This window comes from Hibiscus syriacus, unplaced genomic scaffold (assembly GCF_006381635.1).
Source record: "Hibiscus syriacus cultivar Baekdansim isolate YM2019G1 unplaced genomic scaffold, ASM638163v2 tig00110194_pilon, whole genome shotgun sequence".
Taxonomy (NCBI): Eukaryota; Viridiplantae; Streptophyta; class Magnoliopsida; order Malvales; family Malvaceae; genus Hibiscus; species Hibiscus syriacus.
The window spans coordinates 876,909-898,390 of NW_024062620.1; the positions used below are offsets into that span (position 1 = coordinate 876,909).

Sequence of the window (21,482 nt, forward strand, 5' to 3'; positions counted from 1 at the left end):
AGACTACTAATCTTTCCTCGTGCTAAACTACCTTTTGAACCCAACGTGTTTTTTCTCTAGTAAAGTACAGTGTAAAAATTATCTTTTTTAAAATCTTTATTTAAAAAATAATTCTTTTAAGTGTTCGATCATACTAAACCCTAAACAATCGAGTGTGAGTCCGTATTTTTTCAAATATGAAGTTTTTTTTTTTGTATAAATAATGGTGGAAACGTTATGCAATTTATACGTCTTTTCATGAAACTATGCATATTTCAATCCAAGCAATTCATCTTTCACAAATAATGATCAGATATTGCCCTATTACTTTCCCTGAAAACAATAAGGAAAAAAAACATTCTTGTATTAAACACATTAGTTCAAACCCGAGTGCAAGTAGTACCAAGTCTGAAGGTTCAATTTGTACGAAATAAGATTTAATAAATGATCATATTCATCTCTGTCTCTCTCTCTCTATATATATATATATATATACCTCAGCAGCTTATATAAATTACCAACATCATTCATCTACGAGATTACATGACCTAAAGCTACTGTTGTTTTCATTGGCTGCTTTTGTCTATATTAATTAACAGTAAGGCAAGCCCAGGTTCTTCTCATGCTCTGTCTCTATCCATCATCTCTCCCTACTTATTAACAATAAATAATCCTGTAATTAAATCTCCAACTGCAGTCTGGATAATAGAGTTTCAAGCGATAATTTTTACGAAAATGCAGTGTGGAAACATACTTACCTCCCTGCCTTCTGTAATGGAGCTGAGAGGTGAAAACCCAGAGCCTCCAAGCTTCAGGAACGAAACTTAAAGACCTGTATGAATCATGAAATGCTGTTTATGCCAAAATTATCATCAAGAACAATATCGGCAGGATCCCCAATCCATGGCCTCCCTTCCCTCCATTGAAACTTAATCCTTAGTTTTCCATTTGCATCAACCCCAACCACCTGGCCTTTGCTGGCATGAGTCTCCATTCCCCAACCCCACCTCGGTGTTACAAGTCCCTCTCGAATCCGCACCTTGTCACCAGCTTTAAATGGCCTGACCCTTTCCATCTCGCAAGCCTTACAAAGCCATAGCCTTTCCATAAAGCAGAATGCCACCCATAAGTCCCCATTTTCCATTCGATGCACTACCCCGATGCTGGAGTGAGTTACCTCGCCCCAGTGGTGAGTCGGGATTGAAACCAAAGGCCTAACCCGAACCCAGTCCCCAATGCAAAGTTCATGCTCCTTGACGAGCTCCACTTCCGATGGGTCTAGCATCCAAGTTTTGGAGCCAACAGGAGTGTATATTCTCAACTTTCCATCAGCATCAATCGCTGCAATTGTTCCAACACTTGTATGGCTATGACCTGACCAGCCAAATCTTGGCTGCTTCACCGATAGCTTTACTCTCACCTTCTTCCCTACAATGAGTCTGTCCACCTTTTCAAGATGGGAAGTCGGTCCCACCCATCTTTCCTGCTCCCCGCAAAATGCGACAAGGGTGCTTCCATCCCATTGATCGCCTTCATACCCTATTCCTTGTACAACACCAACACTACCAGGACCAATAGATTTCCAACTGCTAGCATTTACTCTCAGTTGCACCCATTCTCCCACTTCAAACATTGGCTCTATTTCGAGATCTGCAGGATCACCTCTCCACATGCCTGGCAAATCAAAGAAAGCAACTCTCAGTTCCCCATCAGAATGAACGCTAGTAATAACACCCCGTGAATCAGGTTGAGTCCCTCTCCAGCCCCACCTTGGCTCAACTAACCCAGCTCGAAACCGAACATGTTGCCCAACTTTATAGCTTGGAACCTTTTCTACATCCGAGAAATGGGTACTCCACTTCCCTTTCCGGAAGCAACATGCCAATTCCAAATATCCAGTCTCCTGAATACTATGCACTACGGCTAAATTCTCTTTCCCAATAGTATTCCAGTCATAACTTGGTCTAGTGCCAAGGCTTGGCTTTGAACGGACCCAATCGCCAACTTCAAATCCTGAAAGCTTTTCTGCATCTCCAGGGGAAAGTTTCCACAAACTATCCCTGCCAGCAACCCTGACCTGCAGAGAAAACCACTACATTACATATGCATTCCCCTAAACACTTATACAATGACAACGCTGCTCCAACATGAACCTCCAGAAAAGCCATCCAAAGAATTCAATGGGGATAAACAATGAAATCGAAAAATGAAATTGCCAAAAAAAAATGGACAGGTAAAAAGATTAGGCCAGGTTACTTGCTTCAAAATAGAGAGAAAAAGAAATGGAAAGAACAAATTGGACAAACATGAGCAGCACACTTACATTCAATGCTCCATCCATGTCAATTCTAACAATTTTTCCAACAGTTGCTGGTGTTTCGTGTGACCAACCAAGTTGTGGCTGGCTGACAGAAGGCATCACATGAACCTCTTGTCCCACTTCAAAAGGAGGCACTTTCTCCACATCAGTGACTGAGCAACAAAAAGGCTTGCTTCTGAAGCAGAATGCAATACCCATATCACCATCATCCTCTAAGCTATGAATAATACCAATGCTGTTACGTGTAATGTCCTCCCATCCATATTTTGGGGAGGATACTGAGGCTTTTACTCTAACCCAATCCCCAACCTGCTCATAACAGGAAACATACAGAATAAAGACTCACTAAAATCCTCAAGTGTCTAACTAATGGAAAAGCCCTTAATGGATAGTCCAATGACTACATTAAGAAAAACGACAGGTTATTACCTTGAAATCCTCGACTTTTTCCATGTCAGAGGGATCTGCCTGCCATTGGATTGGTCGATTAGGAATTTCAATCATCAGAAGCCCATCAGTCTCTATCTCACTAATTCTTCCTACACTATGATGGGTCTCACCACCCCAAGCATATCGTGGTTCTGCAACAGACCGCTTCACACACACAAGGTCACCAATCTATAAAATCAAACAATATATTACTTTTTCTTTGAATCCAAAACAAGTTTCAGTTAAAGAGAAAAACGTAAAGTAGATCGGAAAGCTTTATCAACACCATTGAGAAAAAAAGTTTAAAGTCTCTTATATACCCTAAATGGAGTAACGGGCTCAACTTCCTCTGGTTCGCAATGCCAAGGATTTGGAAGATAGCTCAAGTCCAACAATAAACTACTATCTGGTCTAATACAGTATACTATACCGATGCTCCCAGGTGTCACAGATCCTAATCCATGCTTTGCTGTTGTAAGAGTAGGACGAATACGAACCCAATCCCCAACTTTGAATTCTTCAACTCTTTCCATTTCTGCAGGATCAGCTTTCCATCCTCTAGAAGCTCCAGGAAAGCCAACACGTAAAATTCCATCATCATCAACACATAAGACAGTACCAATACTGTCACGAGATTGACCACGCCAGCCAAACCTGAGGATAGAACAAATTTATTTATTAACTCAAACTAACCTGAAAAAACAGACTAGTTATAAATGGTCAAGCCAATCTATTCAGTTAAAGGATTGCAAGCATGCAAAAGGCAGAAGTACAACTTCAACAGTAGATTAACAGACTATTTTACTGGCATTTAATGTATTGAATAAGATGAATTGGATGATCAAGAGCATGAATCCACAGATAAGTCATAATGGATTCTGGTCTCTTGCATAAACATTGAAACGATTGAGGAAGCAAGAACCCTTTCATTTTCCTTTCGACAAGGAATAAATTCAGGCAAGTACCCTGTGCACACAAGTACAAGACTATCTTCTGAATAACAGAAGATCAATAGTGTCCAGTATAGAAATGAAGTTCAGCCGATGGAACCAAAAATACAACATATGAAATTGGATTCCAAAAAGATTTTACGAGTAAGGTAATGCATTTACCTCAAGACCTGTTTACATTCTTTCAACCCACCCCTCCCCCCAAAAAAAACACATACACACACACAAGAGGACAAAAATATAAAGGTTGATCAACTTCATCAATATTTGTACAAATTTAGCAGCCACTATGCAAAAGGTTTTGATATTGTTTATTATTTGCCTTATATAATTAAATTAAAAGAAAAAGAAAAGAACATATGCATATAGCAACATAAGACATCATAGCACCTTGAACCACACCTACAACAGGAAATAAACGAGAGGTAAATAATTGAAACATTATGCTGACTTTATTACCTCTTACTTGGGAATACCTTCAGGGAAACATCTTCATGTATTTATACTAATTTTTAGATATATGATTATGAAGATTAAAATGACCACAAAAATATCATCCTAATTGAACTATAATGCTCTAACTGTCCTAAGATTAAACATACAATTTCCAATTTTGACTCAAGTTTTCAAACACCATGGAAATAGCAAACACCTTCCTGGAAAACACCTAATTGTCAAGAGTTTTGCAAAGTTCCCAGTCCAGGTAATAAAAGGAAAAGCATATGGCTTAACGTGCTGCCCTCTATCCATGCCAAAAACCCAGCAAACTACAAAATAAAAACTAAACTGGTCCAAACCTGGGCTCTTTGACGTCTGCTCTGAGCTTAACATGCTGCCCTCTATCCAGAGGAATCACTTTTACAACTTCATTCACCAATACACGAGCGTCTCCAGAACAAAAGGACACAATAAGATTGTCTCTGTCCACCACATTTTGCACAAACCCAACACTTTTATCTCTTGCACCTTGCCAACCATATGTAGGAGCAGTGATTCTTCTTCGAAACTTCACCCAATCACCCACTTCAAATCTGAGTAAGTTTAAGAACTCAAGAAGCATCATAAAATGAAAAGAAAAAATAATTGAGCGAACGCAAAATGATGTAACCGTAAGCCTTCTCCTTACATTGTAGGAGATAAATGAACTCCCCTATTCGTTAATGCCTCCATTAGATCTTCAGAAATCCATTCACGGGGAAGTGTCTCCAAAAAGTCGCGTAATGTCTTGCCACTGTCATTAATGTATTAACACCGTGTTAGCAACAATAAGGACACAACATATAGATTCTACAGTGTAAAATTTGATGCCCAAAAAACAAATCAAACCAGAGAAGAAGACATGCATTAGTTTATGAGAAAAGAAGAAACCATGGCAATTCATCAGAACTGACCTGTGATTTCGAACTTCAACAGCAGCGTCAGGTTTTCTCAGCATTACAATGATCCACTCAAGATTTTCACGTATCATCTTTGCAGTATCTGCTGCTATATGGAAAGCATTATCACCTTCATCACCCTGGTGATGAGTAAAGACACGGTATAAGTGACAACAAGAAGAAAAGAAAAGCGCATACTAAACAACTCCAATTCTCATTTTTTTCCCTAAGATAACCTTGTTAGACAATATTGGAAACTTATGCCTTTCTTCTCTTATGTCTACTTTATCTCAAGCCCAACTGTAATTCCACTTTTATTTTAGCATCATTTTTTCTCCAAATTACTGCATAAATACATAAATATTAGATACATGGTTGCTCCTTATTTACGTACTCACTGCTTCAACACTTACGCTACAACTAGTGGGTGCTTTGTTTTTTTACTTTTTGCTATTTGTAGCTTGCTTTCAGTTTATTTTTACTTTTTGCCTTTGCCTTTGACATCTTCACATACCTTTTCCTCCTTCCGATAGTTACTCTTTCCAAGAGCTAACTAAGAGGGAGGTTTTTAATGAGGCCTATTATTCCTATCAAAAAAAAATGTTAAGCAAGATTGTGGTCCACCCAGTGATTTTTACTTTCCCAAATTCCACTAACTTAAAGAGCTTTTACTCCCGACTCCTGAGCAATTTGAGAAGGGGTAAATGTTTAATAGCGCAATACAGACTTTCTTAGCTTCTCTTCTACAAATCCAAATTTAATCCTACGTTACCAAATTCGTAAACCAGATCAGGAACACTCCAAAATCCTTCCAATCAATTAATGCCAAATATACATTTACTACTCAGCTCCAACCCTAGTTCAAGAATCATCCTTAGACCACTCTCTATAACCATAAACCTTGAGTTAAAACCTCCAGTTCACCACAAACTCCGAGAAGGCACAGTTCCAATATATCTAGTATGATAACACACCATTCTCCTAAAAAACAAATTGCAGATAAGACATAGTAGAAATAGGCCTTTCAACATCACTTGCCATATATGTCCCCCATATAAACTTCAATTAGCAAGTCTAACTGAGAGATAGTCAATTAGTTTGGCCATTCCAAGTCTAATATTTCAGTTTATTTACATACGGTTTTCTGCGTAAGTAGATTATTGGTTGTAAATCAAAGAACTATGTTTGTTTTAATTGCTAAGCACCCAATTTTGAAGTTCCATAGAGGTTTTTTGTCCCACTCCCAACTAGAAGAGTCCTTCACTATAATTAAAATCAGACCATTATCAGACCAAGATAATCAGAAAAATGATTTGACATGCAAACCCCAAACTACCATAAAAAAATAAAGCATAAACTCCTGATACAGTTGATGCCTAAATCATGCATACATGAGGGGATATATATATATATATATATATATAACCAAATACTATTTGCTTCCTAGCAGAAGGTTCATAATCCATTAAACTTATTTTGGAAAAGACAAGCATAAGCATGACATGGCAAAGAATTTTAGGCAAATTAAAGTAGACACCTGTAAATTACAATCTGCCCCAGCAGATAAGAGCAATCCAACACATGATGCTACCCCTCTGGCCAAAGCTACATGCAGAGGAGTTGTATTGTGCACATTTCTGATGTTCACATCCACTCCAGCATCAAGAATTATCTGTTTATCAGTTTGGAATTAGGAAACTTGTCTAGAATCAAAATCTGGTTGAATATAGGTTTTCTCATACCGCTGATGCATGCATGGGAATCAAATTACCGAAAAAAGAATAGCAAATAACTGCAACTCACAAAAAGGAAGCTATGTAGCTTACTTTTACCAATTCAACATCATTTGCCATAGCAGCGGTATGCAATGCTGTTCTCCCATGTTGAGCATCTTGGGCAGTGGGATCAGCCCCAGCTGCAAGCAATAAGCGCACCAGTTCCCTACCCTCTACAAGCAATTTTATGAATCAATAAAATTAATTACTACCGAATAAAAAATATTCATGTGGTTAAGAGAAGTTGGACACAACATTGCCAAGTAAAAAAATAAACCAAGGTATTGTAACAGGCCTTCAAGTAACAAGGGTAGTAACAAAATGGTTGAAAGGTTTAGTATTTGCAGTTTGCCTGAAACAAGGATCAAGAGTTAAGGGCTAAAAGTACAGAAAACCATATAAGACCACAAAAGTGACCAAGGATATAATAACAATTTTGTAGCAGCTAACCTTGAATGCTGTAGCAATAGGGAGAAGAATATCACAAGAAAGAGGAGGAAAGATACCCCATAACATATTTCTTGGCATAGCCTAAATCGTAATTAAAAAATGGCATAGCGTAAAGGGAATAAAATATTTATCAAGTGAAGTCCTAGAGAAAATAATATCTATGAAGATTCAAATACCATTCAGTATCAAAACTACGAATAGGATTCAGACGGTAAACTAGCTAGTAAACAAGTAAAAAGGTAACAAGAAGCCAAAGCACATATACATAAACTCCAAAAACAAAACTGGTGAAAAAGAACTCTTTCTATGTATAGCCAACAGTAACTTCATGTAGAAATTTCTATTCCAGAGTAAAATCCAATAATTTATAACAAATAATAAACAATATGAAACGCCACATTATAGCCTCTTAAGTAAACAATATACCTAAACCTGTTTAGCAATTCATAGAATGAACAATTGACTAGACACAACTTTCAAGAGTGAAAATTCAGACCATTAACTAAAAGAATAAGAATCGAGAGTTCTTAACTACCTATTTCGTGATCTTTCTTAAGAGCAGCAGCCATGCACAAAGCAGTACCAACAGGACTAGGAATATCAATTGCATCAGCAATTTCTTCTGGTGATGCAACTTCCACCCACCTTTTGACAACAGCCACATTCCATGTTGCCACACACAAATGCAATGGTCTAATGACAATGTAAAGAAAGAAACATAGCATTAAGCAGAAGGAAATGGTATGAAACATTAAATGGCAAGAACTTATGGTAATCGTATATTCTAACAAAAGCGGTACTAGCACAGATAGCAAAGAGGTTAGAAAGGTTGAAATCAGTTGTTCTATATCATAATTTTTTCCATTTGTTAACTTATGGCATATTTATGTTTGCAACCCAAAAGAACAAAAGCAAAAAAAAGGTGAGAGAGAGAGAGAGATAAGTGATAAGTTGAGATTTAACCACAAATCCAGGAGATGGAATGACGAAACAATTCCTACGACTCTTTTTTTCTTTCTCAATGAATTACTTTGAATGAATATTTTTTTTTTTTGATAGGAATAGGAGGACTCATTAGGAACCTCCCTCATAGTTTACATTTGATGTAAACTAATTGAGGGAGGAAAAGAGCACCTCATTTTATTGATAAACCAGAATTACATAAGATACACAATACATCCTGATCCTGAGAAACACAGGATAAACATAACACTCTAACCCTCGAAAATACACCATGACCATAATACAAATAGCGATGGGAAAAAATCACCCATCAGCCTAACCCCACACCAACACTATCGTAAACACTAAGCCTTCAACACTCATCCGATTCCCTGTTTAGCTAACCTATCTGCCTCCATATTGCAACTCCTAGAAACCCATCTCAGAACAACTCCCTTTGTAGTAACAAGAACTCCAATTTCCTCCACCAACTCACTGAAAATAGTAGGGGAAGGTTGCCGTTTTAAAATCCAATCTACTGCATATTTGTTATCACTTTCCATATATCCTAAAACGACTAGCTAAGTATATCAATAAAGTAATGTGAATCACAAACAAGTTTAGAGATAAATGCATCTACCAATAGATGACTGGATTTATATACAGGCACAATAATAGAACACAACCCTAATTGTGCAAACATGATAGGGAACAAAGATTGTTCACCAGTTATATGTCCCTGCATTAGACTATCAAAAGTATCAATGATTATTGAAAATTTCAAGTTTATCTTGTCTTGAGGTTTCCAGAAGTTCAACATATAATTAACAGATAACAGGTAACATATAAAGTGTGAAAGAAAACAAGAGCTGCAAAAGAATCAGCTGCAAGCATAAATTGAAGAGGAAAAGTATCTGGAATCTGGTTATTTTAAGCCTAAAGTTAATCAAGCAAGGTTTTTTCACAAAGCTAAATCAACGATTCGGTTCATGGGGTTCCAGACTAATTAAACAGATAGTATAGTGCTCACACAGATAAAGAAAAGAGAAATAGAAAAACAAAAACTAAGCAAACTGGTGGTATGCAGCATAGTACATACGTCAGATTTTTGGAATTCAAGATAGCCATTGATGTACAGCCTCCATTTTCTAATATGACAAGGGCGCAGTCCGTATATTTCTTGGCCACAGCTCTATGAAGAACAGATTCACCTTCATCATCCACACCATTAGGGTCAGCTCCAGCCAATAGCAACTCCTGTTAGACATTTAGAGACACAAACCAGATAACTCAAACACTGAAAACAAGCAAGACAGATTAGCCATATATATACAATTAACATAAGACCTACACGCATGCAGTCAGGTTGACCATGGTATGCACAAACATGGGCAACAGAAGGACCTAAGCCTTCCCTCAACCTCGATTGAACATCAGCACCTCTCCTAATGAGAGCAAGGACACATTCTGAGGATCCAGCAGCTAAAGCAAAAACAAGAGGAGGATCCCCGTCCTTGTCCAAAATATCCACATTTGCCTCTGAATACTCCAATATTGTCTCCACAAGTTCAGCACTACCTCGCCTACCGGCCAAGTGGAGAGCGGTTTGCCCATCAGCATTCTCTGCTTCTAAAAGTGAAGAAATTGAGCTGCCACTATTTCCAGATGAAGCATTTGCAAGAAAATCTCTGCAGAAACAAAGAGAAGGGCATATGAAATACGTAAGAGATATAGCATTCTTAAAAATGAGAGATAAGTATATGTCTTAAAAGAAATGCACTAACCTCACACCGCGCACATCTCCCTCAGAAATAAGTCGATGCAGAAGGTTAGGATTATCAGGTAAAACTTCCAGGTCAGGCACAGCAGGTGGCTCCACAGCATTTGACCCAGGAAATCTGGCAAAGCCACTGCGCATACACCAACAAAATTTATTGAAGGCTATGAACTAATTTTATGGACAGAGACAGACACACAGATGAACAACCAATGCTAAAAGAATCCGCTTCTTTTAAGGCTACCATTAGATTTTATCTAGGAAGCACAAACAATGATAAAGGAAGAAAATGATAATTTCTTACTTATCAGGGCTTGCAGGAGGGCTGCGTGGTATCTCTTGCAAATGACGGAGGAATATTGCTAACATTGCATTAAATGTCGGTCTTTTCGATGGCTTGAATTGCAGGCAATCACCAATCATCTTCCACAATTCCCGAGGTAACCCAACACCGACTACACTTGCATATTGTGGAGGCAATTTACGAGCCTTAATAACAGCTCGATAGATTTCATCGGCACTTAAACCAGCCCAACTGCATAAAGAGTTTCAACTTGTGTCACAATAAAACCATATCATTTATCAAAACATGGAAATACATGTACAAAGAAAAAGAAACAGAAAAGTAAAATATAAAAATGGGCTGCTCCACATACGGGATGGAACCAGTGCACATTTCCACCAATGTACAACCAAAACTCCAGGCATCGGATTCTGCCGATATGCCTATCTCGTCATCCCAGAACAGATTCAGAGACTTCTTTACTGGTTCCCAAGCCTCTGGGGCAGTGTAATGTGGGGTGAGCATAGTGCACTCCATGCATGAATGTATCTTGGAGGAATCACATTCTGTTCGTGCTTTTCGGCAAGCAGGTTTTTTCAGAATTGCAGCAAGTCCATAGTCAGAAACAACAGCTTGACCATTTGCATCAAGAAGAAGATTAGATGGTTTTATATTCATACAAATGACACCTGCTGCATGAAGTTCAGCCACCCCTCGTGCAATATCTGCTCCGTATCTACAATCAGCAAATACTCGTTAAATCATGAAAAAACATTAAAACCACATGATAAAAGTCAGTTATCCAGATGTCAGATAAGCAAAAGGCAAGCATTGCAAATTATAGGGAGAAAAAAGTTGGTCACATACTAATGCCATATGTGATTTTTAGTCACATATTAAAATCATAGGTGATTTTAATTAGCCAACAAATAGGATTAAAAGCAAACAACTTCAACATTGGGGAAAAATTAAATAAAAAACATGGAAAATCATATTTTTGTGCATAAATACAGCAACTCTGATACCAAAATTTAAGAACTTTATGTATAAAAACATTAAAAAGGGCGAGAAAGGAAGCAACACATATCTTTGCAGAACATGATACTATAGCATTAAATTTTCTATGGTCAATAAAAATGTAAGATTCATTCCTCAAATCAATCCACTGACTTTGACTTTGACTTTTCATGTTATCTGCCTATCTTCTTGAGCTTTTTACAATTGCATTTCTTAGTAAAATTCAAATAAATTTTACCAATATCTCTCTACTAGAAACAATATTAATTCCACTATTTGTCCCAAATAAAACCATTCCCTCCTAAAAATGTCATGTTTCTTTGGAAACTTCAATCATAATGAAAACTTATTGATTTATTTGCATATCCTAGAAGTTCATAGCATCACCAATCTAACAAGTTATAAAGGCACAAGAAGTTAAAATTTTAAAACTAGAAAAAAAAAGTTTGGTTCAGACCACTATACTCTATCAGCAATGTCATTCACAAATTAGATAAATGCTGTTGAAGGAGGAGAACGAGAGCAAATTATAAAAGTCAAGTGGCCTATTATGATATTGTCAAAAATATTTAAAGCAACAAGAGAAACAACCAGTCCAATTCAGATAAAAGAGCAAATTATAAAAGTCAAGTGGCCTATTATGATATTGTCAAAAATATTTAAAGCAACAAGAGAAACAACCAGTCCAATTCAGATAAAAGATGTTATTCAGTTAAAGCTGTAAATATCGTTTGGCAAGACATTTAAACTTTTTTTGATAGGAATAGGAGGTCTCATTAAAAACCTCCCTCTTAGTGAACCTTACCCGTAAGGTAAGGCCCAACTAGCGGAAGGAGGAAAAGAGTACCTCAATTTATTAATGAAAGCCAAGTTACATAAGACTTAAAAACACTTTTACATACAACATAAGACCTCACACACTCCTCTAGCTTCTAAGCTCAGAAACAGACACCAACTGAAACAGACAAAATAATCACCCGATCCCCTCTTTTGCTAGCTTGTCAGCCTCGCAATTACAAGACCTTGGAATCCACCTGACAATAAAATTTCTAAAAGAAACAATAAATACAATTTCCTTAACAAAATATGAAAGGGAAAGAGGAACCAAAGCTTGATCTTTGATCCAATCCACGACAAGCTTGCAATCACATTCAATAATGAGTCTGCCCTTGAACAACCATTCTGAAGAAACAAAGATATCAATGCCTCTTTTTACAGCTTTCAATTCTGCTAAATAGGGATGAGAAGGGCCAACATTTTCTGAAAAAGAGATAAGTGTAACCCGATTCCAATCCCTGAGAAGACCCCATATTCCAGCAACTCTCCCAACTCTACTAAAAGCCCCATCCACATTCAATTTAAAAAAATCTACTGGAGGAGGAATCCACCAGCACCCAGATCTGAGTAGTTCCTTAGAAGCAGAGATACTATCTGCCAAGGAAGGATCACCAATTAAAGAATCCATCTTAGTATAGGAAAGAGGATATTTTTGCTAGAAACCATCTTGCTAGCCTTAAGCGAACAGTGAAAAACAGTGAAAGCTTGTCTAGTTTACCATTATCAAAGATAATTTCATTTTTGATTCTCCAAATTGACCATAGCACTACACCCAGAATAAACTTCCAAATAACCGAAGAAGGCCTCAAATCAGACCAAGAACTAAGTAAGGAAGGAGTGACAAATGGAAAAGCTAGACTTATACCCCAATAACAAATTAATTTATTCCACAGCTCCCACGAAACTTGACATAACAAAAAAAGATGCTGGACTGATTCATCACATAGGTTGCACAAAGGGCAGAGAGTATTCTCCCCTATAGTAACCCTCTTTTCATCAATTCCATTCTAACAACAACTTTTTAATGAGATAGCTGCCAAAGGAAAGTCTCCACTTTAGGAGGGACTAATCCCAGCCAAACACAGTTTCTCCACTGAAATGTATCCTCATAAACAGTCTCTAGAGATTTCCTGCACTCTTTGACAGAAAACAGCCCGTCCCCCAAGCCATCCCACAGCAGGCAATCCTACAAATATTCAATCAGTTTAACGTCTTTAAGGCTGTTCAATAACTCAACCAACTGCAACACTTCCCAATCACATAGATTCCTCCTCGTTTTAATATTTCACTCCCATCCTTTCAAGTCAAAACTACCAAAATCAGCCACATTGCCACCTTTGTTAGTAGAAAGTGCAAGAATCCTAGGAAAAAGAAATTTTAATGGACAATCCCCAAGCCAAGTATCCTTCCAAAAAGAGACAGATTTTCCATTCCCTATTTGAATTTTTGCATGAGATCTAAGGCACCCTCCAATGAAGTCCTTCTTTGAGAAGTTATTGACAATTCCCCTCCAAATCCACGAGTCTTTATGAGAGAGGGCCTTAGTTATATTCAAGGAATGACAACTCACATTATGTTTACTACAAAAGAATTTCTTCCATATCGAGTCTTTCTCATTTGCAAACTTCCATACCCACTTCCCCAACAACGCTCGATTGGTAAGATTCAAATCAACAACTCCTAAACCTCCACCACTCAACGGCTTACAAAAATTTTCTACTAAAATTCTCTATGACCGGCTCCCACAACTTCTCTGAATTCTTTTTTGCCCCCAAGGGAGGCCTAAATAAACTGCGGGAAAGAGCCAATAGAACAGCCAATATCCTCGCCCACTTCAAGTAAGTCATTCTCCATATTAATACCATAAAGTTTACTTTTGGCTTAATTGAGATGGAGCCCCGTCATTAGGCTAAAAATCCTCAGAACTCTTCTAACATTCTTGATCTGGGTAATAGAGGCTCGACAGAATATAATTAAATCGTCCGCAAACTGAAGGTGTGATCAATTAAAGGAATTTTGATCATTGCTGAACGAAAACCCTTGAAACAGACCCAAATCTACTGCTTTTGTAAGTTGTGAAGCAATTCCCCAACAACATTGAACAGAATAGGAGAGAGGCTACATCCTTGCCTTAATCCTTTATCAATAAGAAATTCTTCTGTAGGGGACCCATTGACTAGGACCGATATAGAAGTTGTGGAAATACATTGTGTGGTCCAAGAACACTACCTATCACCAAAACCCATCTCTTTCAATAATCTTATAATAATCTGCCATTCCACTGTGTCATACGCTCTGCTGAAGTCTACTTTAAAGACAACCCCTTTTAAGCCCTTGTTTCCTCCAACTGTCAATTCCTTCATTGGCCACACAAGCACATTCCAACAATTGTCTCCCCGGAATAAATGCAAACTGAATAGGACTGATAATACCTTTGACACAAGAAATAAGTCTCTTTGAAAGCACTTTTGATAGAATTTTATATAGGCTGCCCACAAGACTAATGGGTTTATAGTCTTCTATACTCTCCGGATTACCTTTCTTTGGGATCAAGGTAATAAAAGTGTGGTTAACCCCGTGTACCCACTCCTTTCCTTCAAAGAAATCTGAAGAAAAAAACTCCATAATCTGCTCCTTCAAATGATTCCAGTATTTCTTATAAAATCTCATGGTAAAACCATCCGGACCGGGAGCTTTAGCACTATCTGAAGAAGAAATTGCATTCCACACTTCTTGCTCTGTAAATTCCTCCTCCAGATAAGCCCTTTGAACTGTTGATATTTTCATAAAATCAAAATCTAGACCCTCAACCTCAAAAGCTGCTTTTGTGTTGTATGCAGTCCTGAAAAACTCATAAACACTGTTTTTTATCTTAACTGGATCCGAAATTACCACCCCTTCAATTTTCAGAGAATGAATAGTATTGACACTATTTCTTTTCATAGCAGTAAGGTGAAAAAACCTCGTATTTGTGTCTCCGTTTTTGATCCATCTATTTCTTGAATTCTGCCACCAAATGCTTTCCTCGATCCTTAACAATCTCCACAGCTCATTTTTTAATTCAATCAACTGATCACATTCCCCCTTAGACAACATTCCACCTTGTGACTTTTAAATCCAATTCGTTTATTTTCACTTCAAGCTGCGAAATGGAGTCTGCCAGCCCTAAATGACTGCTGCCAGGCTTCTGATCTTCTTCGCATTTTGTAACAACCTAAAAATCCCCCCTCTATTCCTCTTCTTCTTCTCATCAACCACACATCCTTAAACCAAATCATCAAACCCTTTCTCCTTTAACAGAAAATTAAAGAGCCTAAAGGGTTTGGGGCCCCAATTGTGACTAACATCCTCCAGCAAGACCGGATTATGATATGAAATTGATTTTGGTAAAAGGCATTGTGAAATCCTAGGAAAGCTGTTCAAAAATCTGCCACAAATTAGAAATCGATCTAGTCTAACCCATGTTGACAACTCTCTATTACTGCACCAGGTGAAAATTCCTCCTGATAGGCAGATCCATAAGGTTTATGATATGAAATTGATTTTGGTAAAAGGCATTGTGAAATCCTAGGAAAGCTGTTCAAAAATCTGCCACAAATTAGAAATCGATCTAGTCTAACCCATGTTGACAACTCTCTATTACTGCACCAGGTGAAAATTCCTCCTGACATAGGCAGATCCATAAGGTTAGCTTGTATAAATGATCTAAGAGTTTCAATAGCATGCCAATTTTGTGATCTCCCTTGCTTTTCTTCCGGAACAAGATACACATTGAAATCACCCCCAATACAAACTGGCAAATTCGTCAAATTAACATAACTAAGCAGCTCCCCAAAGAATTCCTCCTTTTCAGCTTCAATAACAGGTCCATAGATATTAAGGAAGACAAACTCCTTTTGGCCATTCAAAAAATTCCCCACTAATGCGATAAACCTACTATGAACATGCTAGTTAGTGACATTGAAAACGTTTTCATTCCACATACTAATCAATCCACCCTTAGACCCCTGTGCAGGAGAAACCACCACTCCCTTCAGCAAATTTCCTCCAATCCTCCTTATGATCGACGCATGACGCTGATCAAGTTTAGATTCTTGAATAAAAATCATAACATGTTTTAACTTCTTAACTTGCCTTGCCACTGCTAAAGATTTTCCCTCCTCCCTAAACCTCTAATGTTCCAAGTAAGGATACTAAATTTCTGCATATACTGACTTCAAAAACCAAACACCAAAAATATACCCTGAAAAATGAGATGAAGAAGCAGTAGAAATATTAACTATTTCCAAAGCTTCACTGATTAGAACTCTTCTCTTCCTTCTTTTATTAAATCGTGACCCTGAAGCAGTGTAAGAAGCTGCTGCCAGACTCTCTGAATGATTACTGCCAATTAATGGGACATTCGGTGTCTTCTGAACATCTATTGAACAATTGATATCCTCTTCATGTCCAATTCCCCTATATTCTGAAAAACTCTGCTGAAAATATCTGCTTTCATTTGCCTTCTGTCCTAGATTCGGATTAACCTATGAACAAAATAATTATGTTTCGTTATTTGCACCTAACCAAATTCGTCTATTTCTTGACCTTCTATAGACTCTAGCATATCGACCTCTTTCTCTCCTACCACCGGGTGCACTTCTAATTGACAGACAAGCATAATTTGAATGTCCCATTTTCCAACTTTTAGAGCTCTTCATAAATCCTACATTATTATCCTCCTGCATGAAACTTCCTTCTGCTATCTTACCACGAGCAGAAATTTCCTCACCCTGGCCTTCCTCATTATCCTCTTCTAGAATATTGCAACTATCATCCTCCATTAATTCATAAAGAGACTGGAACTTGTTTTGTTTATCCAGTCCATCCCACTTAATTTTAACAGCAAGCCCAGCAGGAATTAGTTTAGAGACTAGTGAAGATGATTCCCCATCAGATTGGGCTGGATATAACTGATCCATTTCCTTTCGCAGCCCAAGCCCCGCATAATCTCTATAGGAATTAGACTCAAATTCAAATTCAAAATTGTCTGACAACCCATTAATGATAGGTTTCGTGTGGGACTTATGTTTCAGAGATTGTTCCCCGCCACCTTCTAACCTCCCAATTTCTTGACCCTGCTGTAACCACGTGTCCACCTTTGACCCTACTTCCTCTACTGACTTCTCCCACTTGTCTTCTTCCTTCTCTGAGTTAACTCCTTCATCCTCCTTCGAAAAATCATCACTACTCCCATCATCAAAATAATTCTGCAGCTCATCTTCGATTCCAGCTTGGAAATTGTTACACTTCGGTCCCGTATTGATTATGACTTTAAAAGATCTTCCATATGACCCTACATAAGTATATTCGGGTATATCAAAAGGACTTGCTACCCTTAACAGTAATCTCGCTGATGAAAGATCATCTCTATTCTATGTCTCCTCCATGATACTCACAAGCTCTCCCCACATTCCTGCAAGTTTCTATATAAAAGGTGCAGACCAACTAAGAAATGGTAGCCCCACCAACTCTACCAAGCAGTACGCCAATGAAACTCCTTCGTTTAACAATGGAGATAACCACTTAAACCAGAGGAACAACTTCTCTCTAATGTTCGACCAAGCCTTTAAGAAATCTTCATTAGAACTGAATATAACGATACAAGCATTCTTAACATAACCACAGCTTACTATTCTGACCTCCTAACCCTCCTTCGCCATGGCCTTTTTCACCATATCAGACTGAAGGGGATATTTCAAAACCCCTGTTAAAGAATTCTTCACCCAGCTTGAATTCTTCAAAACCCTTAACAGTAATCTCGCTGATGAAAGATCATCTCTATTCTTTGTCTCCTCCATGATACTCACAAGCTCTCCCCACATTCCTGCAAGTTTCTACATAAAAGGTGCAGACCAACTAAGAAATGGTAGCCCCACCAACTCTACCAAGCAGTACGCCAATAGAACTCCTTCGTTTAACAATGGAGATAACCACTTAAACCAGAGGAACAACTTCTCTCTAATGTTTGACCAAGCCTTTAAGAAATCTTCATTAGAACTGAATATAACGATACAAGCATTCTTAACATAACCACAGCTTACTATTCTGACCTCCTAACCCTCCTTCGCCATGGCCTTTTTCACCATATCAGACTGAAGGGGATATTTCAAAACCCCTGTTAAAGAATTCTTCACCCAGCTTGAATCTTCAGAAGGAATGTGCATTTCCCATAGATTCCTTAGCCCATTTGCTTTCAAATTTTGTCCTCCCGCTCTATCATGCTCCGCTCTTTCCTCCACATTCACCACCTCCTTATACGTTCTGCCGTCCCTCGGGCTGCTCGGCTTTCCCATTACCACCTGCTGCCTACCTTCCTCCCCTCGCACATGCTTATTTCCTTCCACCTGGAACTTTTTGTCATCAGTTGCTCTTCTCCTTTCCTTCTTATACTTTGCAACCCCCACTGAGACTCTCTTCCCATCTATCAGCGTTCCATTGACATTCTGAATCGCTCTTCTACAACCTTCCTCCATCGCCTATTGCACAAAGGCAAACGTTGATGACTTATAATTTGGTTTCACCATAAAACTTGGAATATAGACCCTTAAAACACGACCATAAATATCGAAGATCTCTCTTAACTCTCTTCTAGTAACTCTCTTACTAAGATTGTCTACGAAAACAGTTCATTCCTTATCGTAAGATGAACGGCCTGTCACAAGCTCTCTATTTCTCTCTCTGCCTTTCTCACTCATGTTTTTAGTTTGGGAATCATGGAGTATTCCTTTGTCTAAACTTGCAAGACATTAAAACTTGAAGGAATCCCAATTAAAATAAAGAGCTTACAGGCATCACTAAGTCATTATGTGCAGATACGGAGTAGAAGATTCATACACAAATTATGTCAAGTCAACAAGCACTCTAACAAAGAATTCTCAATTAACAGGTTACAGTTAAAATGTTCTATTCCTTCAACTTCTGCACAGAATCTGCACATACACGTTAGAAGTGAAGGTAAAGAGAAAAGTTAAATATTTGAGCTATCGATCTTCGGCTCCATGGTAATAGATTGATCATCCTACAATCATTCCCATAAGGTGTAAAGTTTCATTCGATGTAAACAAATGAAATCTCCAATGCAAGAACAAAAAATCTTAACTAAAAGAAAAAAAATACACTACATCTAGCAAGTTAAGCTTTTTCTATTGAATAACACAATCCAACATATTGCAACAACTTTCCGCACATCAATGATAAAAAGAATATTTAATACACAAATAACATAAAGATCTGCTCGGCATCTGCCCAAATCAACAAAAACCAACATTCTGAACACAATAAAGAATATCACAGTGCGAAAGCTCAAACCTTAAGGTTCATTCAGACTCAACAATATATAATCTCGGAACATAACACCTTTTTCTCTTGCCTACAAACAACCTATCAATCTTATGTTTTGTTAACAAATAGAATAAGATTTAGAATACCATCTAGCAAAACCAGCAAAATTAAAAATATTTCATACAATGAATACCAAACAAAATATCATATTAAAAGATTCAACTACAAAAAGAAAGAAAGAAAAAAAAAAAGAGGCCAAGTTTAAAATAGAAACAAAACCTTAGAACTTGCTCCAGAGTAAGTCTCCCTTCATTATTGAACATTGCAGATTGAATCGATCCGTGACACCTATCCATAACAATCCCCAAACTACTCTCTTCCAACTTAATAACTCCATGGAAAGTACAAACATTCCTACACCACATTGATGCACGCCTCAAACTCTCAAGTTGACCTTGAACCCATTCCCCATCCATACCTTCCATGACCCCTACTTTCTTCACCGCCACCTTATGCTTGCAGCGCCTCCCTCCTCCACCGCATACTCCACTAATCACCGCCGCCCATGTTTCCACTCCTGCTCCCCCTCCTTTCCCTGTCCATTTTCCTTCTATCTTCTTAACCAACTTCACTTCCGGATGAGCTGTCAGTTCAATCACCGGCCCGCATTCCGCGGCGGCAGCACCACCAGAACTAGAAGCGTGGGACCCGCGGCTAATCCGACCACCGGCCAAGTCATGGAAGAAATCCCCGTTTTCATCATCATCCTCCCTCTCTTCGTCATCGCCATCTCCTTCATCGTCCGTGTAATCGCAATCGAAATCGTTCCTCGAGTTGGACCCAGCTGAGTTTGTGTTCGAGTTGAGAAGAGCTAAAATCCCATAGTTTTTCTTCAAAGCCAGAACAGAGTTACCGACAAGGGACACGTGGCGGCACCGGGGACAGGGCAAGTAAGTATCCGATGAAGCAGAAAACATTCTGGAAAGACACTCTTTGCAAAACCCATGGCCGCATTGAAGCAATAAAGGAACTCTTTCTTCCTCGTTATACCGCGTTTGGCAAACTGAACAACAAGGTACCTTCATTTTTCCCTCTTCTTTACTTTCCCAGAAAGTAAAAACAGGAAGAAAACAAAATCCCAGGAACCAAACAGGGGATTTAACAATATCAATAAAAAAAAGATCTTTTTGTACAAAAAAATAATCAAGAGAGGAGAGGGGATGACAGATCCAATAAAAGGAGAATGAGGGTTTACAGAAGAGATAAAAATAGAAAAATTAAAAGAAAAAGGAAAGGAAAGGGCAGAAATTGAAAGAGGCAGAGGAAGAAGAGAGGCTTTTTAAGAAGGATCAAGGGTTTTATAAGGAAAGGATTAATTTTTTTAATTATAAATAAAAATTGGGGTTTGAGTTTGGCTGCCGAGGAAGAAAGAGAGGGCGTCGAAGCTGTTTTCACTTTTAATTGAGTTCCACTTGTTATCTTCACTCTCTCACCAACCCCTTTCCTGCTCTTTGCTTACTTTTCTTCTTCTTTTTCCCTTATTAATACATTATAGAATTAATTTAATTTTATTGACTCGAATTAACCAAATAACTAGCTTGTAAACGGACTGAATTTTTAAAGAATTATTTGTGAACTGTTTGATGACAAATTTCATTTATGTTCATTTATTTATTAAACGAATAAATATAAATAATATTTTATATCTATTTAATTAAATAAATAAATATAAATAAATAATTTACTTTCATTCATTTACGGTCATAAATATTTGATAATCTATTCGTTTATATTCGTTCATTTATATTCCTATGTTTAATTAAATTTATATTTACCATCGTTTATTTATATTTTTTTAAGAATTTTTATTTAATTTAAAAGAAAGTTGCATTTTATGTTTATCCATTTATATTTGTTTACGTTCGTTTATCATTTTAACGAATGAACATAAACGAATACAAATAAATTATATTCTTTAACGAACGAATATAAATAAAAAATTATATTTGTTTAATTGTTTATAT

General features: G+C 37.6%; 1 protein-coding gene across 2 annotated transcripts; it reads right to left on the reverse strand.

The window, feature by feature from the left end:
• Nucleotides 1-411: 411 nt before the first annotated feature.
• LOC120217943 (E3 ubiquitin-protein ligase KEG-like) lies at nt 412-20,797 on the reverse strand. 2 transcript variants are annotated; one of them, XR_005525204.1, is made up of 17 exons: nt 19,738-20,797; nt 10,655-11,017; nt 10,303-10,533; nt 10,006-10,131; nt 9,573-9,909; nt 9,321-9,478; nt 7,815-7,972; nt 6,881-7,002; nt 6,592-6,726; nt 5,070-5,194; nt 4,805-4,909; nt 4,476-4,709; nt 3,049-3,382; nt 2,729-2,917; nt 2,303-2,608; nt 738-2,056; nt 412-629 (listed from the first exon to the last, which is right to left on the reverse strand). XR_005525204.1 is itself a non-coding variant. In XM_039214967.1 (16 exons), the coding sequence occupies exons 1-16, from the start codon at nt 20,541-20,543 to the stop codon at nt 821-823; spliced, it is 4,965 nt and encodes a 1,654-aa protein (XP_039070898.1). In that variant the 5' UTR covers nt 20,544-20,797; the 3' UTR covers nt 412-820. The 2 variants fall into 2 exon arrangements, 1 of the variants encoding a protein (XP_039070898.1); XM_039214967.1 differs by having other exon boundaries at nt 412-2,056.
• Nucleotides 20,798-21,482: the final 685 nt, after the last annotated feature.